The 15061-nt window shown below is 39.0% G+C and overlaps 3 protein-coding genes across 3 annotated transcripts in view; 2 read left to right on the forward strand and 1 right to left on the reverse strand.

The window, feature by feature from the left end:
* The window catches only part of LOC145479610 (uncharacterized), a 385465-nt gene that overhangs the window by 261782 nt on the left and 108622 nt on the right, over positions 1–15061 (forward strand). The window lies entirely within an intron of this gene.
* LOC145484256 (paired box protein Pax-7-like) lies at positions 630–5577 on the forward strand. Its single transcript, XM_081462900.1, has 4 exons — positions 630–689; positions 969–1499; positions 4345–4541; positions 5166–5577. The coding sequence occupies exons 1-4, from the start codon at positions 665–667 to the stop codon at positions 5364–5366; spliced, it is 954 nt and encodes a 317-aa protein (XP_081319026.1). The 5' UTR covers positions 630–664; the 3' UTR covers positions 5367–5577.
* Positions 7332–14017, reverse strand: LOC145484266 (galanin receptor 2a-like). Its single transcript, XM_081462910.1, has 2 exons — positions 12056–14017; positions 7332–8584 (listed from the first exon to the last, which is right to left on the reverse strand). The coding sequence occupies exon 2, from the start codon at positions 8574–8576 to the stop codon at positions 7383–7385; it is 1194 nt and encodes a 397-aa protein (XP_081319036.1). The 5' UTR covers positions 8577–8584; positions 12056–14017; the 3' UTR covers positions 7332–7382.

Raw genomic sequence — 15061 nt, forward strand, 5'->3', positions numbered from 1 at the left:
GGTGAACCCGTTTATATCAAAACTTCAACTTTAAGAACTCTCAAATTTTTAAAGCAACTGTTTAATGAACAGAATAGTGCACGACAGGTGTCCCGAAGCTAACTGATATTCACAGAAAGAAACAAAGAACTTCAAAAGAAAATAGCATTCAATTAAATCCTCATTTTTACCTTTAGGACCAAATCTCAGTGAATATATACTTCTTACTGATACTAAATGTAAACAAAAACCTGCAATTGATTTAGGCCAGTAATTTTATAATAATTTTAAGGTGTTCTTAGGAAATTTTCATGTGAGGTAAACGTAATTATTATTAATATGCCTTATAAAAATGACCTTATATTTATACATTTCTACCTCCCAGTTACAACCACAAATAGCTTATTAAAGGACATGTTTTTGTTTGGGGACTTTGATCAAAAAGGCAATTATACTCATTCTATACTGACATAGTAGTCAATAGTTCACAATACCCTTTTGTGAGCTGAAATGGAAGATGGATACAATTGGAATACGCCTTTGGGTAGGAGGTTCTAAACGAGTTCTTCACGGCTCAATTTTAGTTACTTAGTCACCATATAACTTAAATTGTTTGAGAAAGAATGATTGCACGAGATAGACGTGTGGCTGCCAAACGAGAATAGTGCTCTTTTCCGTGGAAGCAATGGATTTTGACATATCTGAGACAGGTAGTTCTGTTCATATTGCTCCTTTTTGCATGCCTGAAAGGAAGGAGATCAATATCGTGTAATTGTTTCGCCACTTGGAAAAACAAAATTTAGATAGAAGCAGATTCAGCGTTTTTAGCAATAATTGACACAAGTGATTAAGTCGAACATTAGGCTATCAAAATATTATCTACACTCTCGATGCTATCCTGTCAGCAATCTCAACGCATGCAATCAATCCTCGGTTTCACATCGCATAGCTCTGTGTACAATTAATATTGAAGGAAATGTAACTTATAGGTCTAGGACGAGTGAATCAACTGGGAGGCGTTTACATCAATGGAAAGCCTTTACCGAAAGAGATCAGGGAAGAGATCATCGAACTGGCGCGACTGGGCGTTCGCCCTTGCGACATCAGTCGCCGCTTGAAAATTACCCACGGCTGCATCAGCAAGCTGCTGTCAAAATACCAAAAGACGGGATCTATCAATCCTGGAGGTGCTAATGTCGGAAGACCAAGGGTCATCACTCCCAAAATAGAGGAAAAGATAGAGCAGTATAGGAGAGAGCAGCCAGGGATTTTCTCATGGGAGCTTCGCGATCGCCTTCTTAACGAAAATGTTTGCAGCCGAGAGAACCTGCCTTCACTAAGCTCGATCAGCCGGCTTATCAAGCATAAAATGATGGCTCGTGCAGTTTGTAACAAGCAAGGGTACAAGAAGAATGACGAGAATTCGCAGATGAGCAGGAACGTTTCATCTCATTCTATTGAGGACATTTTAAACCTTCCAGTTGAAAATTCAACGGGGTTTCAGAGTCCAGAAGACCAAGGTAAGTGTATGTCCAAAAATTCTGCGAAACACGGACTTCTCAAATTTCCTATCATTAATTTCTAACATTTGCCTCAAAGACCCCGAATGACGGAGCACAAACAAAGACATCGTAAGATGAATGAACAATGCTTCCTCGCAATGTCGCGGAATTTTTTTCGTCAAGTTAACCCGACCTTTTACTTTCGGTTCGGAACTGACCAGTTTTACCTTTTTCCCGATTAAATAAGGCGGAATCAAAGTGCCTAACTTTTGGGCACTGTTTGCCGGCTCTAATAACGGTGCGATTTAAAACTGTTATATTCAAACCAATCTGTTATATTGAAACCAATCTTTTATTTGCGAAAGTTATATCGCATTGTGCGGTCAAATGTATGTTCAAATTAGAACTCTATAGACTCTTCTTAGTATAAAGAAATCTGAAATGAACAATCCCCAGTAGGTTTGCTTTTAAATTATTTACGTTTTTTGTCTATGAAACAGGACTAAAACTTGCAAATATCAAGATGAAAAAAATCTGAGGCTTACCGAAAATGAACGAGGCCGTAGGCAGAGTCCACTTTGGTGGTTAAAAATATGTTTACGCATTTAATTCAATCGCACGAGAAACTGTACGGCCCCGCAAATGATCCCGGCCCGCGAATGATCCCCCTACCGCAAATGATCCCCCAATTAAATGATCCCAGGACCGGAAATGATCCCCACATTGTACCATAAATGATTCCGGACCGGAAATGGTCGTCTCGCGATAAAATTTGGAAACGTGAGGACTCAGGAATTTGGACAGTGGATTTTAAATTTATGCAATCGCTTTTTTTATGACTGTGAAACTTAGAAAACCGTGAACATTTGGATTTGATTCCAAAAGGTTAATTTGGTACTGAACCAATCACTATAAAGTTAGGACACGCGAGAAAATCTCAAAACCATAACCAATAGGCCACGTTCGATATATCAATATTCTAACATCGATCCGAGGTTTTCGGGTCAAAATTGCAATTTTTTAAAGTTTCCTTTGTCTTTCAATTTCCAGGAGAGACTTGGATACAAAGAAAACAACACCAAACATAGAAGTTTGTCCTGAAAACCTCGGAGCCATGTTAGAACATTGATATATCGAACGTGACCAGAACGTGGCCTATCACCGTTGGTGTTTGCGGTTTAGTTGTCTCACGCTTAATTGGCTTTTTCCCTGGTATTCACGGTTTTCTGAGTTTCACAGTAATAATACAATATTTTGATACAACAGTTACTATATGAAACGCAAGAAAATGTGCAGTATGAACGATTTGAATGCAAATTTCACAACTTTAAAAATGATATCCAACGTTACGAAATCCTGTGTTTGAAGTTTGTTGTTTAGCTGGATCCTTCCCTGAATGACTTTATTGGGTGCGGGCCTGAGATGTATGATAACACATGCAGGATGTTCACTATATCCTAAAATTTGGAGACAACTGAGAATTTCCAAGTGGATTGACTACATTTTTACTACGGTAACTAGCACGAAGGAATCTTAGAGACTTTCGTGGGAGCCCGTGGCTATCTAGGACGCAGGTATAAGAAGTGTACAGGGAAAAGTTCTAAGCGGTTAATAAGATGGCAGAGGTATCTTCGAAGATTCAAGTTTCTTTTTGCAGTGCGTGTCCTAAACGAAAAATCAATGCAGTCGACACATGTCAATTTAGTATTTTGCGCAGTATGAGAAACTTTTTTTATTGCTGCTTTTATGCCTGAGGTACTTGTCTTTTCTTCACCTAGAATAATTAAGAAAATATGTATCCATCCATAGACTTTCCATGGAGTCCACGCCATTCCAAACTTTTTGCGGTGGAATCAGTTCCGGTCCCGGGATCATTTGCGGTACAATTTGGGGATCATTTGCGGTAGGGGGATCATTTGCGGGGACGTGCAAAACTCCAAAATTCGTGACCCGTTTTAATTTTGATCACGTATACAAAAATAAGTAAAGATTAGATAACGCTGCTTGGAAAATAGACAACTGAATTTGCACACGCTTAAACGGATTTTGGCTTGATAATATTGACATCTACTGTACTAGTAAAATTCATAACATTTGATCCCAAAATCAACATTGCTAAGCTGTTGTTCAATCAGGCTGACCTTGATGGCTCTTATCAGACTGCACTATTTGTTCGCAAGGAAAATGCAATTAAGGAAAGTTTCCTTCATTTGATTTATGCATATTTGCACCGCCCTTTCTTGGCAACAATGATAAAACGTTTGCTTGCAAATGTAATTTTTATGTCTCCTCCCCCTACATTTTCGTTACTGTAGTGAAGCTGTATTGGTTTTGGAGTGGGAGCCAGTTATATTATGTTAACCCCTTTTCGCCAATTGTCGCCCCGTAAACATGGCTCAGGTAAGGTAGCAGTGAGGGGGTCCTATTCTTGGGCAGGCCGAGAAGGCTTTCAACTGATAACTACCTTGCTGATCTTAATGGTTCAACATCAGTTACTAAAAGCGTCATTCTATAGGCAAATAATCGCAATGTTAGTAAAAAATGTCTATTGCTCATTCATTAAGAAGAATTCTGCAAAGTTCTGAGAAATTTTTCGCCTAAGGAGTTTTGGAGGCATATTCAATTAGGAGGCTGCTGTCGAATATACCTATTTAAGTCCATTTAGATTGCAAGAGATCACAATAAGGATGCACGATCGGCATCCAGTGGAGTCTAATGATGACAAAAGAAAGGGAAAAAAAATGGCCATGTTTTGATTCGAACAGGAAGATCCCAAACTCTGCAGTCTCTCTGTTGAGTTTTAACTTTTTTTTCTCTGTACCCAAGTCAATAAAGTCTAATGACAGTACCCATGACTCAACAGATGCTGCCGCTACTGAGGGAGACTCCGTATCAGAAGAGGAAAGTTCGTTGATTCGGCGGCAGCGTCGGCAGCGTGCAAAGTATACAAGCCGTCAACTTCATGAACTGGAGGTTGAATTTGAGAGGAATCCGTATCCTAATGCATGGGATCGAGAGACGTTATCTCACAAGCTGGGAATCCACGAAACAAGAATACAGGTAATGCCAGACAATTGAATGGACAAACTCAGATTTATGACTTTGACTTTTTTACCGACAGTCTCGGTGCTGCTAGATCATATGCCGACCGTAAAATAATGACCTTTTTTGTTTACGGTTGATGTAACATTTAACGTTGTCATTATTTAGCAGCCATACCATGATGATATGATGATTATGGTATGGCCAAGAATCTCATATTTCCAAAGTGAGACTTAAACATATGTTCTATATTACTCGAACTCACAGGAAATATCAAAATTAATCATGAAAAATTTTGTTTTTAAATCAATAAAATATGTATCAAAGTAACTAAACTTTGGAGGTAACCATAAGAGCTTGCCGGTTAGCTAAAATCATTGAAACCTAACTCTCAAACAAGAACTGCAGTTAAAAATATGATATTTCATACATTCACTTCCCGATATCTTCTGCGGGAGTGAGTATACTCGCAAAGTGACCACTAAGTTTTCGGTTGGCTTGAAGTTAGAGTACTGCACCGGTATATATTTTCATATAAGTAGTTGATGGTACATAACGCCATATACCTTGAGTAGGGAACCAATCAGACTTGAGGTAAAACATAATTCTTTTTCATTAGTAGCTGTTGTTATCATTGTTTAGGTGTGGTTCTCGAACCGCCGAGCGAAGGGAAGAAGAAAACCATATGAAGGTGGAGCTACTGCTCAGACGCAAGTAACGTCGCCTCTAGTTTGTACATGCCACAAATATTCTGTGCCGCTCCTTACTCCATGGATGATTGAGTCCGGACCTTCAAGATTGTTTTTTCCACCACCTGGATACTGGGGGTACGAGTCCTCATGAACAAGGTTATCAACTCTACCAGCTATGACGTAAAACGTATCTTACCTGCAACGTAGGAGACAAGATACACATTGACATTTTAATTAGCGGTGCCATATTAAATAAATAATAAATATTAAATAAATAATTGTATTGTTTTGTAGAGTAAGTTATGCAAATTGTAGTATATATTGTAACTAGCATCTGTAATTGCATCGTACTGTAAGTAGTGAAGTAGTTGTATTACTGTTGTAATTAGTAGTTGTATTACTGTTGTAAATTTGGTAAGTAGACGTACCAGAGTTGTAGGCAGTGTGGATCACAATTAAAATAATAAAAAAAAATTAGCGGTGCTATTTTCGTCCGAGCTAACCTGACTGGATAGATTATCAACTTGATAAATGCAATAAGACATACAATATCTGAAAAAACGAAAAAAAAATAAAAAGTGTAAATATCTTGGGATCTGTTTTTAAGTCTATTGTGCTTTTCACTGCTGTTTATTCAGTGGAGGTTTGAAATGATTTATTATCAATTTGCCACAAATCGAGCTCAGTGGCTCCTGAACATGGGGCAATCGGTGTACAGCCGTTCCCGTTCTATTTTGGAATCTGTATTCCGTTCCTCATCGCACAGGCCCATCATATATTTTGACAGCAGTTCTGGCCTGAACAGAGGTAATTTTACTGAATTTTTATTCCCGTTTTAAGTGTCTGTAAATAAGTGTTTGAGGAATTAGAAGCTGTGTTTCTTTAATATTACTTGGGATTTCGGCCAGATAATGTCAAAAAGTGAATTTTACGATGATTTTAATGTCATTTTATAAGGGCGAGCCCAGTGACTGATGGTAAGTTAGCTTCAATATTCGTATTTACAATTTAAGGCGGCTCCATTGTAATTCCAGCCTAACTCGTCTGTGACAAACTTTGGGCAAGAGAGGAAAAAGGTTGAGAGAATTAATCGCCCATATGCATGACAGCCATACTCTTAAGGTTAACCTTCTCAGTTATTTTTGGACATGGTAACTTATTTTCTCGCAGAAAATGTTACCACGCACGCTGCGAGGGTGTTTTGTGGATTTTTTTTTTCGATGAAAATGCGTGTTAAGCTGTCTTGGACTGTCTACGCGCGCAAAACGGCATGCCACATGATTGGCTATTTCTCGACTCAGAAGTATTTAATGTGACCCCTGTTCATCTAAATAGACTTGCAGCAATTGTCTTAGAGCTTAACGTAGAAAAATCAAAGTGTCCACTTGGGAGAGATGTCGGTTTATGGGAGGTTACAGAAGCTATTCGTTACCGGAGGCTCGGCTGAAATCAATATTTCATCGAGATTGGAATTTACTTTGTGTTAACAATAAAAGTTTTTATTCTTATGAGGATTTCTTTCATATCCGCGCCAGAGGCTGATGAGAGGCTTGACAATAAGAGTAAAATAACCCATTGTATTTCTTCTCAGTTTGATTCTACCTACAGCCTTATTTATTTGACACACTCGTATTTCGAGAATTTGAAAGCAGATTAAACATGGCCCCTTCGAATAATCCTTTTTTGAGCAAATTGTGGTCGAACTCGACCAGGCATCGTATTTAATATTAGGGAGTTTACGAAACCACGACGGCAACGGCGACGGGAACGTCACTGAACAAAAGAATTAATGAGCAGTACAATGGCTGTGCACTTGCCATATAATTCTTGGTACATTTCTTTGCCGTCCTCTGCAAAACAACAACGTGAAATGACCAAATTTTGCGTTGTCTGGAGAACGTGAACCATGACGGCTAATTTTTTAAATTTTTATTTCAAATTTATCGCTGTGTTCCGGATTTAGTTTTGCGATAGTTTTGACAGTGATAAACAAAGTAAATGACTTAAGTGTATTGCGAGATTCGTTGGTAAAATATAAATCATTTTTTAATCGACGTTGTCCTCGGCGTCGGCGTCGGCGTCGGCGTCGGCGTCGGCGTCGGCGTCGGCGTCGGCGTCGGCGTCGGCGTCGGCGTCGGCGTCGTGGCTTCGTAAACTCCCTATTGTGTTAGAGGTGAGTCTCTGATTCGTTTTCCTCGCATTCTTCTTTGATAAATCCAAAATTTCTTTGCGTTCCAATTTTAGCATCCAAGATCTCCTTGCGCGTCACAATCGAAGACCCGTCACGTCCCCTTCGTGTCTCACTGTTTGTACTAATGATGTCATTATTGGCCTTTCCGTTATCATGTTGCTGGCGCGCTTCTCTGCGGGACGAGGAGACCTGGTAGAGATGGATTGTCCCTCTTCTCAAAACACAGATAAATCCATAACAGCATGAAAAACATTTCGTTAGCCGTAGTATAAATTCTTTACGGAAAAAAGCCATGAAAGTTCCGTATATTAAGGGGTTTGCACAGCTATGAAGATAGCTTGTTACAGGAGCAAATTTCAATAAATGTTTTGCAGTATCCTTGTGTTTTGCTTTACCAAACTCCCACAACAACCACGCGAGCTGACTTGGGAGCATGCACTCTGCAAAGAAGATGACAACAATGATAACTGCTTTTAAGACCTGTATATTATCTTTCCTTGCCGCCCTCAAGGCGATATCGCCCTGGATGTTAAGCGCTTGTTGTGAGGCTCCCTCGTTCCAAAGATAAATAACAATAGATATATACGCTGCAGTGATGATTGCTAAAGGCAGCAAATATTGAAAAACTGCAAGAATAGCCGTATACAGGTTTTTGTAAATGCTAGGCCACTCTTCCTCGCATTCGTTGGCGCCAGCTGATGTTATTATAGGTAATGGAACTATAAAAAACAAAGCTAGTACCCAGATTCCTCCAACTACAAGAAACGCGCGTTGTCGCTCCATCTTCGGCTGAAAAGGTTTAGTTATAACTTGATGCCGCTCAAGAACCATTGCTGTAAAAGTGAAGATGCTGACAAAATAGACCAGCGTGGACAGAGGGCGTTGAACTTTGCAAACTAATATGTTGTACGGAAAATTCCTGACTTCCAAGTAAACATCAGCTGGAATGCACATAATAAGCATAATATCTGATAGTGTTAAGTTAAGTATAAAACAGTCGTTTGCAGTTCTTCTTTTCTTCTTCTGCTTTAAAGCGTAAAGAACAAAGACGTTACCCACAAGCCCAAGTATGAAAATAACGGAGTAAGCTATTGTTCGTAAGATGCTGTCGGTAGAGATATGGCCGCCATCCTCGCTGTCTCTGAAATCTGTCTGAGAACTGTTTCTCATTTTCTTATCTATAAAAAAAAAAAAATAATAATAATAATATGTAAAATCGGTATTAGAATATTTTGGCCCTGGAGATTTCTTTACATGAAATCAAGCTGCCAATTTTTTTTTTTTTCTCAATATCATCTCGCAAAACTGATAACTGAAAAAAACTGGAGCATTTTAATTCATGGGAGGGATACATTTTTTCGGCAATAATTAAAAAAATTGCGATGTTTACACTAGCTTCTAGGGAGACGAGCAATGATCTTTGATTGCTTTTGTTACCACAAGCTTGAGAGTTTAGGACTTAATTACTTTTTTTGGCAAAGGAAATTTAAAAATTTCAGTGTTCTACACGTTTGTTTCTTACCATCAAGTTGACATGGCAACACTTTTCTCACATTTAATCACTAAGTTATTTTGTCGGGTTCATGTTTTTGGACGATTCAGAACTCTGATTTGGTGGAAATGAAATACAAACAGATGTTAAAGTAAAAGTTTTTCAACGTACACAATCTGCCGTTTTTGGATAACATTCGGGTAATCTTTGGAGGCGTCATTGTTTATTTCGCCTCGTCGTTAGCATACGACTTTGCGTGGACGGATAAGGTATCATATTGGCTAGGAATTTATGAAACTTAGTGCATGGCGAAAGTATCAGCTCTTTTGGCGTAATATTGAAGGTGATGCTTTCAAAAGTTGCAAAATTTTTGGCTGGTAAAAGCGCTAATTAGCCCATACACTCTGAAAAATCTTGAGTTTTTAGGCCCGCGTTGCACAAAATGTGTGCCATACATCGGGTTCAATTTCCTTTGGACTGTTAATCGTGGTATGCCCTTTCAATCATATTCAGAACTGATGTCTTTGTCGCCCGATGAGAAAGTGAATCGCTTATGCTAATGAGGCAAACATTGTAAACATCTTTTCTACAATATTTGCTACTCCATTAAAATGAACGAGGTTATTTACATTACCGAAAAAACCATCTTATGGTTTGATGTCGCTCACGAGCTATTGCTGTGAAGATACCGGCAAAACAGACCAACCTGGACCAAGGACGCAGAACGGCTTTGAGCAACATTGGCTGCATTAACCAAAATATCTGATATTGTCAGTATAAACCAGTCGTTCGCAATTCTTTTCAATTTCCTTACCTTAAGAGAAATAAACATAAATGTCTCTGGTTTTTAAACGTGCGACCTCTCGTGAGTTTGCTCCAAACACCCTTTAAGGCAAATTAATAGATGTCAGTGTAGGTAACAACTTCCTAGGTCGCCCACGTCCTCTCAGGAAAGCCAAGATATTGCATCTCAAAAACAGGCGACAAAATGTCCCAAAAATAACCCTTTGCCATATAATATGTCAGAGCAGTAGTAGTGATCGTATGCAAAGAGGAACAAGGTGCTTGGCCGGAAATTAGTATCCACATCTCAACTCATAATTACCCTAGGCAGATGGTAAATGAAGCAAACAAAGTTTCAAAACATAGTTGACATTTTGGGACTTTTTATTAAAATATCGACCGCTGGGAAGACTGAAAGTGAATGGTTATTTGAATTTCCCAACCAGCCGTAAAATGGACGACTGGTCCTGCACTGTGGTCTAGTCATCCAGTCCTGAGAAACTCTGTTCAACAGTAATTTCAGTTTGCTTTCTTCTACTCAATTTACGGTAGAAAAGTCGGATTTCAAATGATTCGCAACGACTGATAGAAATTGTTTTTATTTGCAGTACAACTTCAAACTTTGCACAAAATTTCACACCGAAAACACACGTTTGGAGAACTTAGCTGAAACTAACCGCAACTAACAAAAAGTAGTTCGAAATAAACTGTTCTTTAATACATCTTTCTTTGTTTAGTATCTGAGTTACTCGATCGTTCGCTCGTTAGCATCTTTTCAAGTACGAATGGTTTGTAGACGGCAAGTAAGCCAATTCGATGACAAAGTTGCGTGAACAAACCCACTTGTAAGCCAATTTACCGGGGAAAAAAGACAAAAATGTTGTTGGCCTGCCAGTACAATCAGGATAGGCCTTACCATTTCGTATCTCTACCTCATATAACCACCTTGTTGCCATATTGGTTTTATAATTCCTTGATGAAGATTTTAGGCTCGTGATCTGTGAGACTGGAAATTTAAAAAAAAACCCTTTTTCCCCTAATTCTGGTTTACTAAATATAGCAAAACGAACTGAAGGCGCGCATGTTTTAAATTTCAAACAATACAAACACAACTATACAACTATACACGATGGCTATAATAATCAAAAATGAAGAAATTCGCCAATAAGGAAACAAAAACTGGAAACATAAGCTAATTCCTCGCGAAGCGATGGTACTCCTGGAGTTCGAACGCGCAGGCATGGCAACAAGTTTTGTGTAGAATTTAGGTTATATATAATTTATATCCTTCTAAACATGGGTCATTTATTAGTATCTACATTGTACGGTGAGAAGGAAAACTTGAAACTTATTGATTAGTCGACTGAGCCTTGAACTTGAAGGGGAGAACGGCGACCTCCGGCCCATCGCTCAGTAATATCCTGCGCCATACTTAAACAAGTTAATCTGCTTATAAAAATTTCCGGATACGCAACATTTCTTGTTCTGAAAACTGAATATTCTGAATAGCTACCATGTATCATTCATTCGCCGTCAGTCAGCTCAGTCATGAAGTCATCCATTGGTTTGATCGTTCGTTCGTTCCTTTGTTTGATCGGTAGCGACTGGATTGAAATGTCACTGCCTCAAAGATCGGCCGCGCGCTGGATCATTACGATAATTAGAGTTACCAGTGACGACATACGCTTTTTGTGACGTACATGCTTGGTATAATGCTAATTGTCTGCTCCCATAATACTGTTGAAGACTATGAAATATCCAAACAAACATCTGTTCACATTTTGCTTTGCAGCATTCATCATATCAGGTACGAAAAACTACAAACCTGACTACATTTAAGTTTAGTATATTGATATTAGATTAAATCAGGGTCGGAGATCATCGAGATGGAAAATCGAGTTCGGCCTTTGGAGTTGGCAAGACTAATTTAAGAATATAAGTTACAATTTCTATTATTGACACTGAACCTGAACGCTGCTCAAGCTAATTGGAACGCTGTTTACGATAACTCGAAGTCCAACTCGAATTTCGATCGACGTGCAACTTGAGGTTTCCATACCAATTCAGTAAACTCTATATCCCTTGCTAGTCATGTCTGAAGAAAAACAAACCTTTTTGCTAATAGTCAAGAACGGAAATCTTCCATAATCGAGGCCGCCGAAATTCTTTGAGTTAAGCTTGGGTTAGGCAGTGTTTATAACAAGGTTTTCTTATAATGCCCATCGTATGTAAAATCACCAAAAAAAACTTCCAAACGTTTCGTAGTTAAATAATCGGAGCAGCCAAACGGCTAAGCTCAATAAGGTTATTTGACATGTTCTAAAACGAGCTAAAACGCGAGCCAGTCCAAATAACTTCAGAACACATTTCCTACCTGAACCCTGGATACAAGTTTCCTTCACAATCAATGAAATCTTCAATCCTGCCAAAATCCACTGAATTTTTTAAACCCTTGCTCTGACGCTCGATAGCATTCAGCTGGTCGCTGTACCGCCTGATGACCAAAATGTCTCTTGGTACATTAGCAACTTTCTCCAGAGTAAACTGACTGTTCTAAGGTCTTGTAACATTAACTAAGAGCAGTTACATTTGAGAATTTCGAATTTCTTCTTGGAGTTTCATGATTTTTGCAACATTGAACTTCTCAACTTCACTGTTAATGTGTTAGAAGGCAAACTTGGACGTAAAACGTGACGAAAATGGAACTCTCCTCTTTCGATTAGTAAATTAATACCAATCGAAAAACAGAACCGCCCATCCTCTCCGGTTTTCTTAAGGAGGCTTTTATCTCTAATGGCAAATGTCTCCGGGTTTCAAAACTTGTGAAATACGCGACTTTCCGTGTGTACATAATTATATTGAGCCCAAGATGCATAACATGCGCGCCCCCGACCAATCAAATTTTTAATTTGGATACCTGTCGAATTTTAAAAAGTACTTTGGAAAGTTTCGTATGTAATATTATTAACAGGTAATACGTCCTACTCCAATTTGGATTCTGACTGACTGAATAACTGACTGTTAACGCCGCTTTAACGCCGAATAACTGACTGCTAAATTTTGACAGTCTTCAGAGTCGTATTCATACAATTACTTTTGAATCAGACAGCATGCAGTCCCATTGCAAAACTTGCATTTCATGCAAATGAAACGAATGTCAATACTGACCACTTCCTCTCAAAACAGGGCACGAAATTGGAAACAGATCAAAAAGCCGCCCCAGATGTCACATGCAAATAGAGGAAGAATTTATTATAAAAGAGTCAAAAAGAGAGGAAGTTATCTTACTTGCACGAGAACTAATACAAGTGCTTCCTGCGGATTGGTGTGAATTGAGTATCCGCATGTCAACTCATTATTACTCGTGGCAGGTAATAAGTGGACTAAAGGACAGTTTCCAAACATGAAGCCTGCGAACGCAGACGTATTCCGGCTGTCGCTTGTCTCCGTCGAAAATAACGTCTGCAAGCCCGAGCCAGGAAACGATTTCTGTGACGTAGGAATTTTAAGTCAATCACAGTTTAGCTCAAGTAGCCCCAGAACTACTAACCGAGGTATTCGCTGCGAGCACTTGAGTTTCATTCTATCATGGAATCTGATTGGCCAAGGAGAAACAAAAGTCATTAAGTCACCGAAATCGTTTCCTGGCTCGGGTTCGCAGACGTTATTTTCGGCGGAGACAAGCGACAGCCGGAAATACGTCTGCGTTCGTAGGCTACCAAACATGCGACTAGATGAAAACAAGGGTTATTTTTGGTCGATTATGTGGTGTTGTCACGATACTTTTCCCTAATCTATGTCACGCTCATGAATTACTTCCCTTTGAAACACTAAGATATAACTGAGATATAACTATAGAATTCCAGCCGGCCATTTTACCAATTAATCTACAAAAAGAAATTCTCCCAATGCCCAGAGACCCAGCGACATACATAGTTTCCCATGATTCTTCTAATCCGGCGATGTAAAGCACTGTATCACCACCACAGTTTATCAAGCAGTACAGAGTGCGTTTCGTGCTCAATATCACCTAATATCGTCTGATTTTAGCCCATTCAGCCTTCAGCCCTGTCAATAAAGTATCAAGACAGATTACGCGGGATAATTGTAACTATTGATCGCCACTTCGATGGATACGTCTTAAATATACCATGAAGTAATAGAGGATTCTGGAACTTCGATTGGCTATTATATCTAAACCGTACTCTTCAAAAGTCAAAAAACGGTGAATACGATGTTTTGCTACATTTCTAAGTTAGTAAGAAAGGAGCAGTAACTAAAATCAAACGAACAGATTGTTCTCTTTCGGGTTCAATATTTTTCAGTATCTTCCACCCCCTGGGCTTCCACCACTATCTTTCTAGCCTCTTTAACTAACCGTTGCGTTTTATCACAATACCCAGAACTTTGGGCGTTTTGTACTTTAAATATAGACTTATAACCCGAAACGATAAAGCAGCTATTTCCGTGATTTACACCATATTATAATAAAGTTTCCATATAACGCGCGCTCTGATTGGCTGAAACAGCGTGCTTTATCAGAGAACAGAGCACGGGTTGATGACGGTAAGTTGGCTTCCAAACTTTTGCTTCGGAATTTTGACAAATTTGACCCAAATTAAACATCCCCTGTGACTCAGACAGACGCAGTGGAAGCGAGCTATTTTTCTGCAGTAAATATGGCTCACAGAGACCATTGTTAGCAACAGTTGTGTTAAAACTGTACTAAAATAACAAGTTTTGCTAGATTCCCACCGACAAAACATCTACAGCTGTAGCGAAATAAACAAATTCTCAACCTAAACAGTGCTTCGATAAAGACATTATATTTGTTACGAAGGCAGAAATTATACTAGGAAGTAAAACAACGACAGAAAACAACAATTGAATTGTCTCTGTTTATGATGAGAAGCTTTATTTTTGTAAATTTACAATTAAAAATGCTCATTTGCTCAAACAACACCTACATGCAGTGTAGTAACGCTCATTCTCCGGTCGTCTCAGCGAAGTAAACCAATGAGTGGTCAGTGCAAAACTTGCTCTAATATTCTCTTTTGTGCTCGGAGTAGAACCAGTGGGAGCCGTTAAGTCTTTCTAACTTTTACGTTAGTTCGGGCAATCTTGCTGCATGCGGCTACAAGCCGTAAATAACTGTAGCTCCTTTCAAATTCAACTCGGCATTTCGTAATTTCCACTGGAAACGTACTCGTTTTCATGGGCCACAATACGGCTGGATTCCTCTGGACTATAAACCTTTACCTGCCTTTAGATCCGTATTTAAAAATTAACTTAAAAGCGAACTTTGAAGGCATCGTTCTTCTCTCGAAAGCCGCTCAAACTACTCGAAACTGAAAGCCTGCTGAAGTCCAGTTTGTGATTG

The sequence above is a fragment of the Orbicella franksi genome, chromosome 1 (assembly GCF_964199315.1).
Source record: "Orbicella franksi chromosome 1, jaOrbFran1.1, whole genome shotgun sequence".
Classification (NCBI taxonomy): Eukaryota; Metazoa; Cnidaria; class Anthozoa; order Scleractinia; family Merulinidae; genus Orbicella; species Orbicella franksi.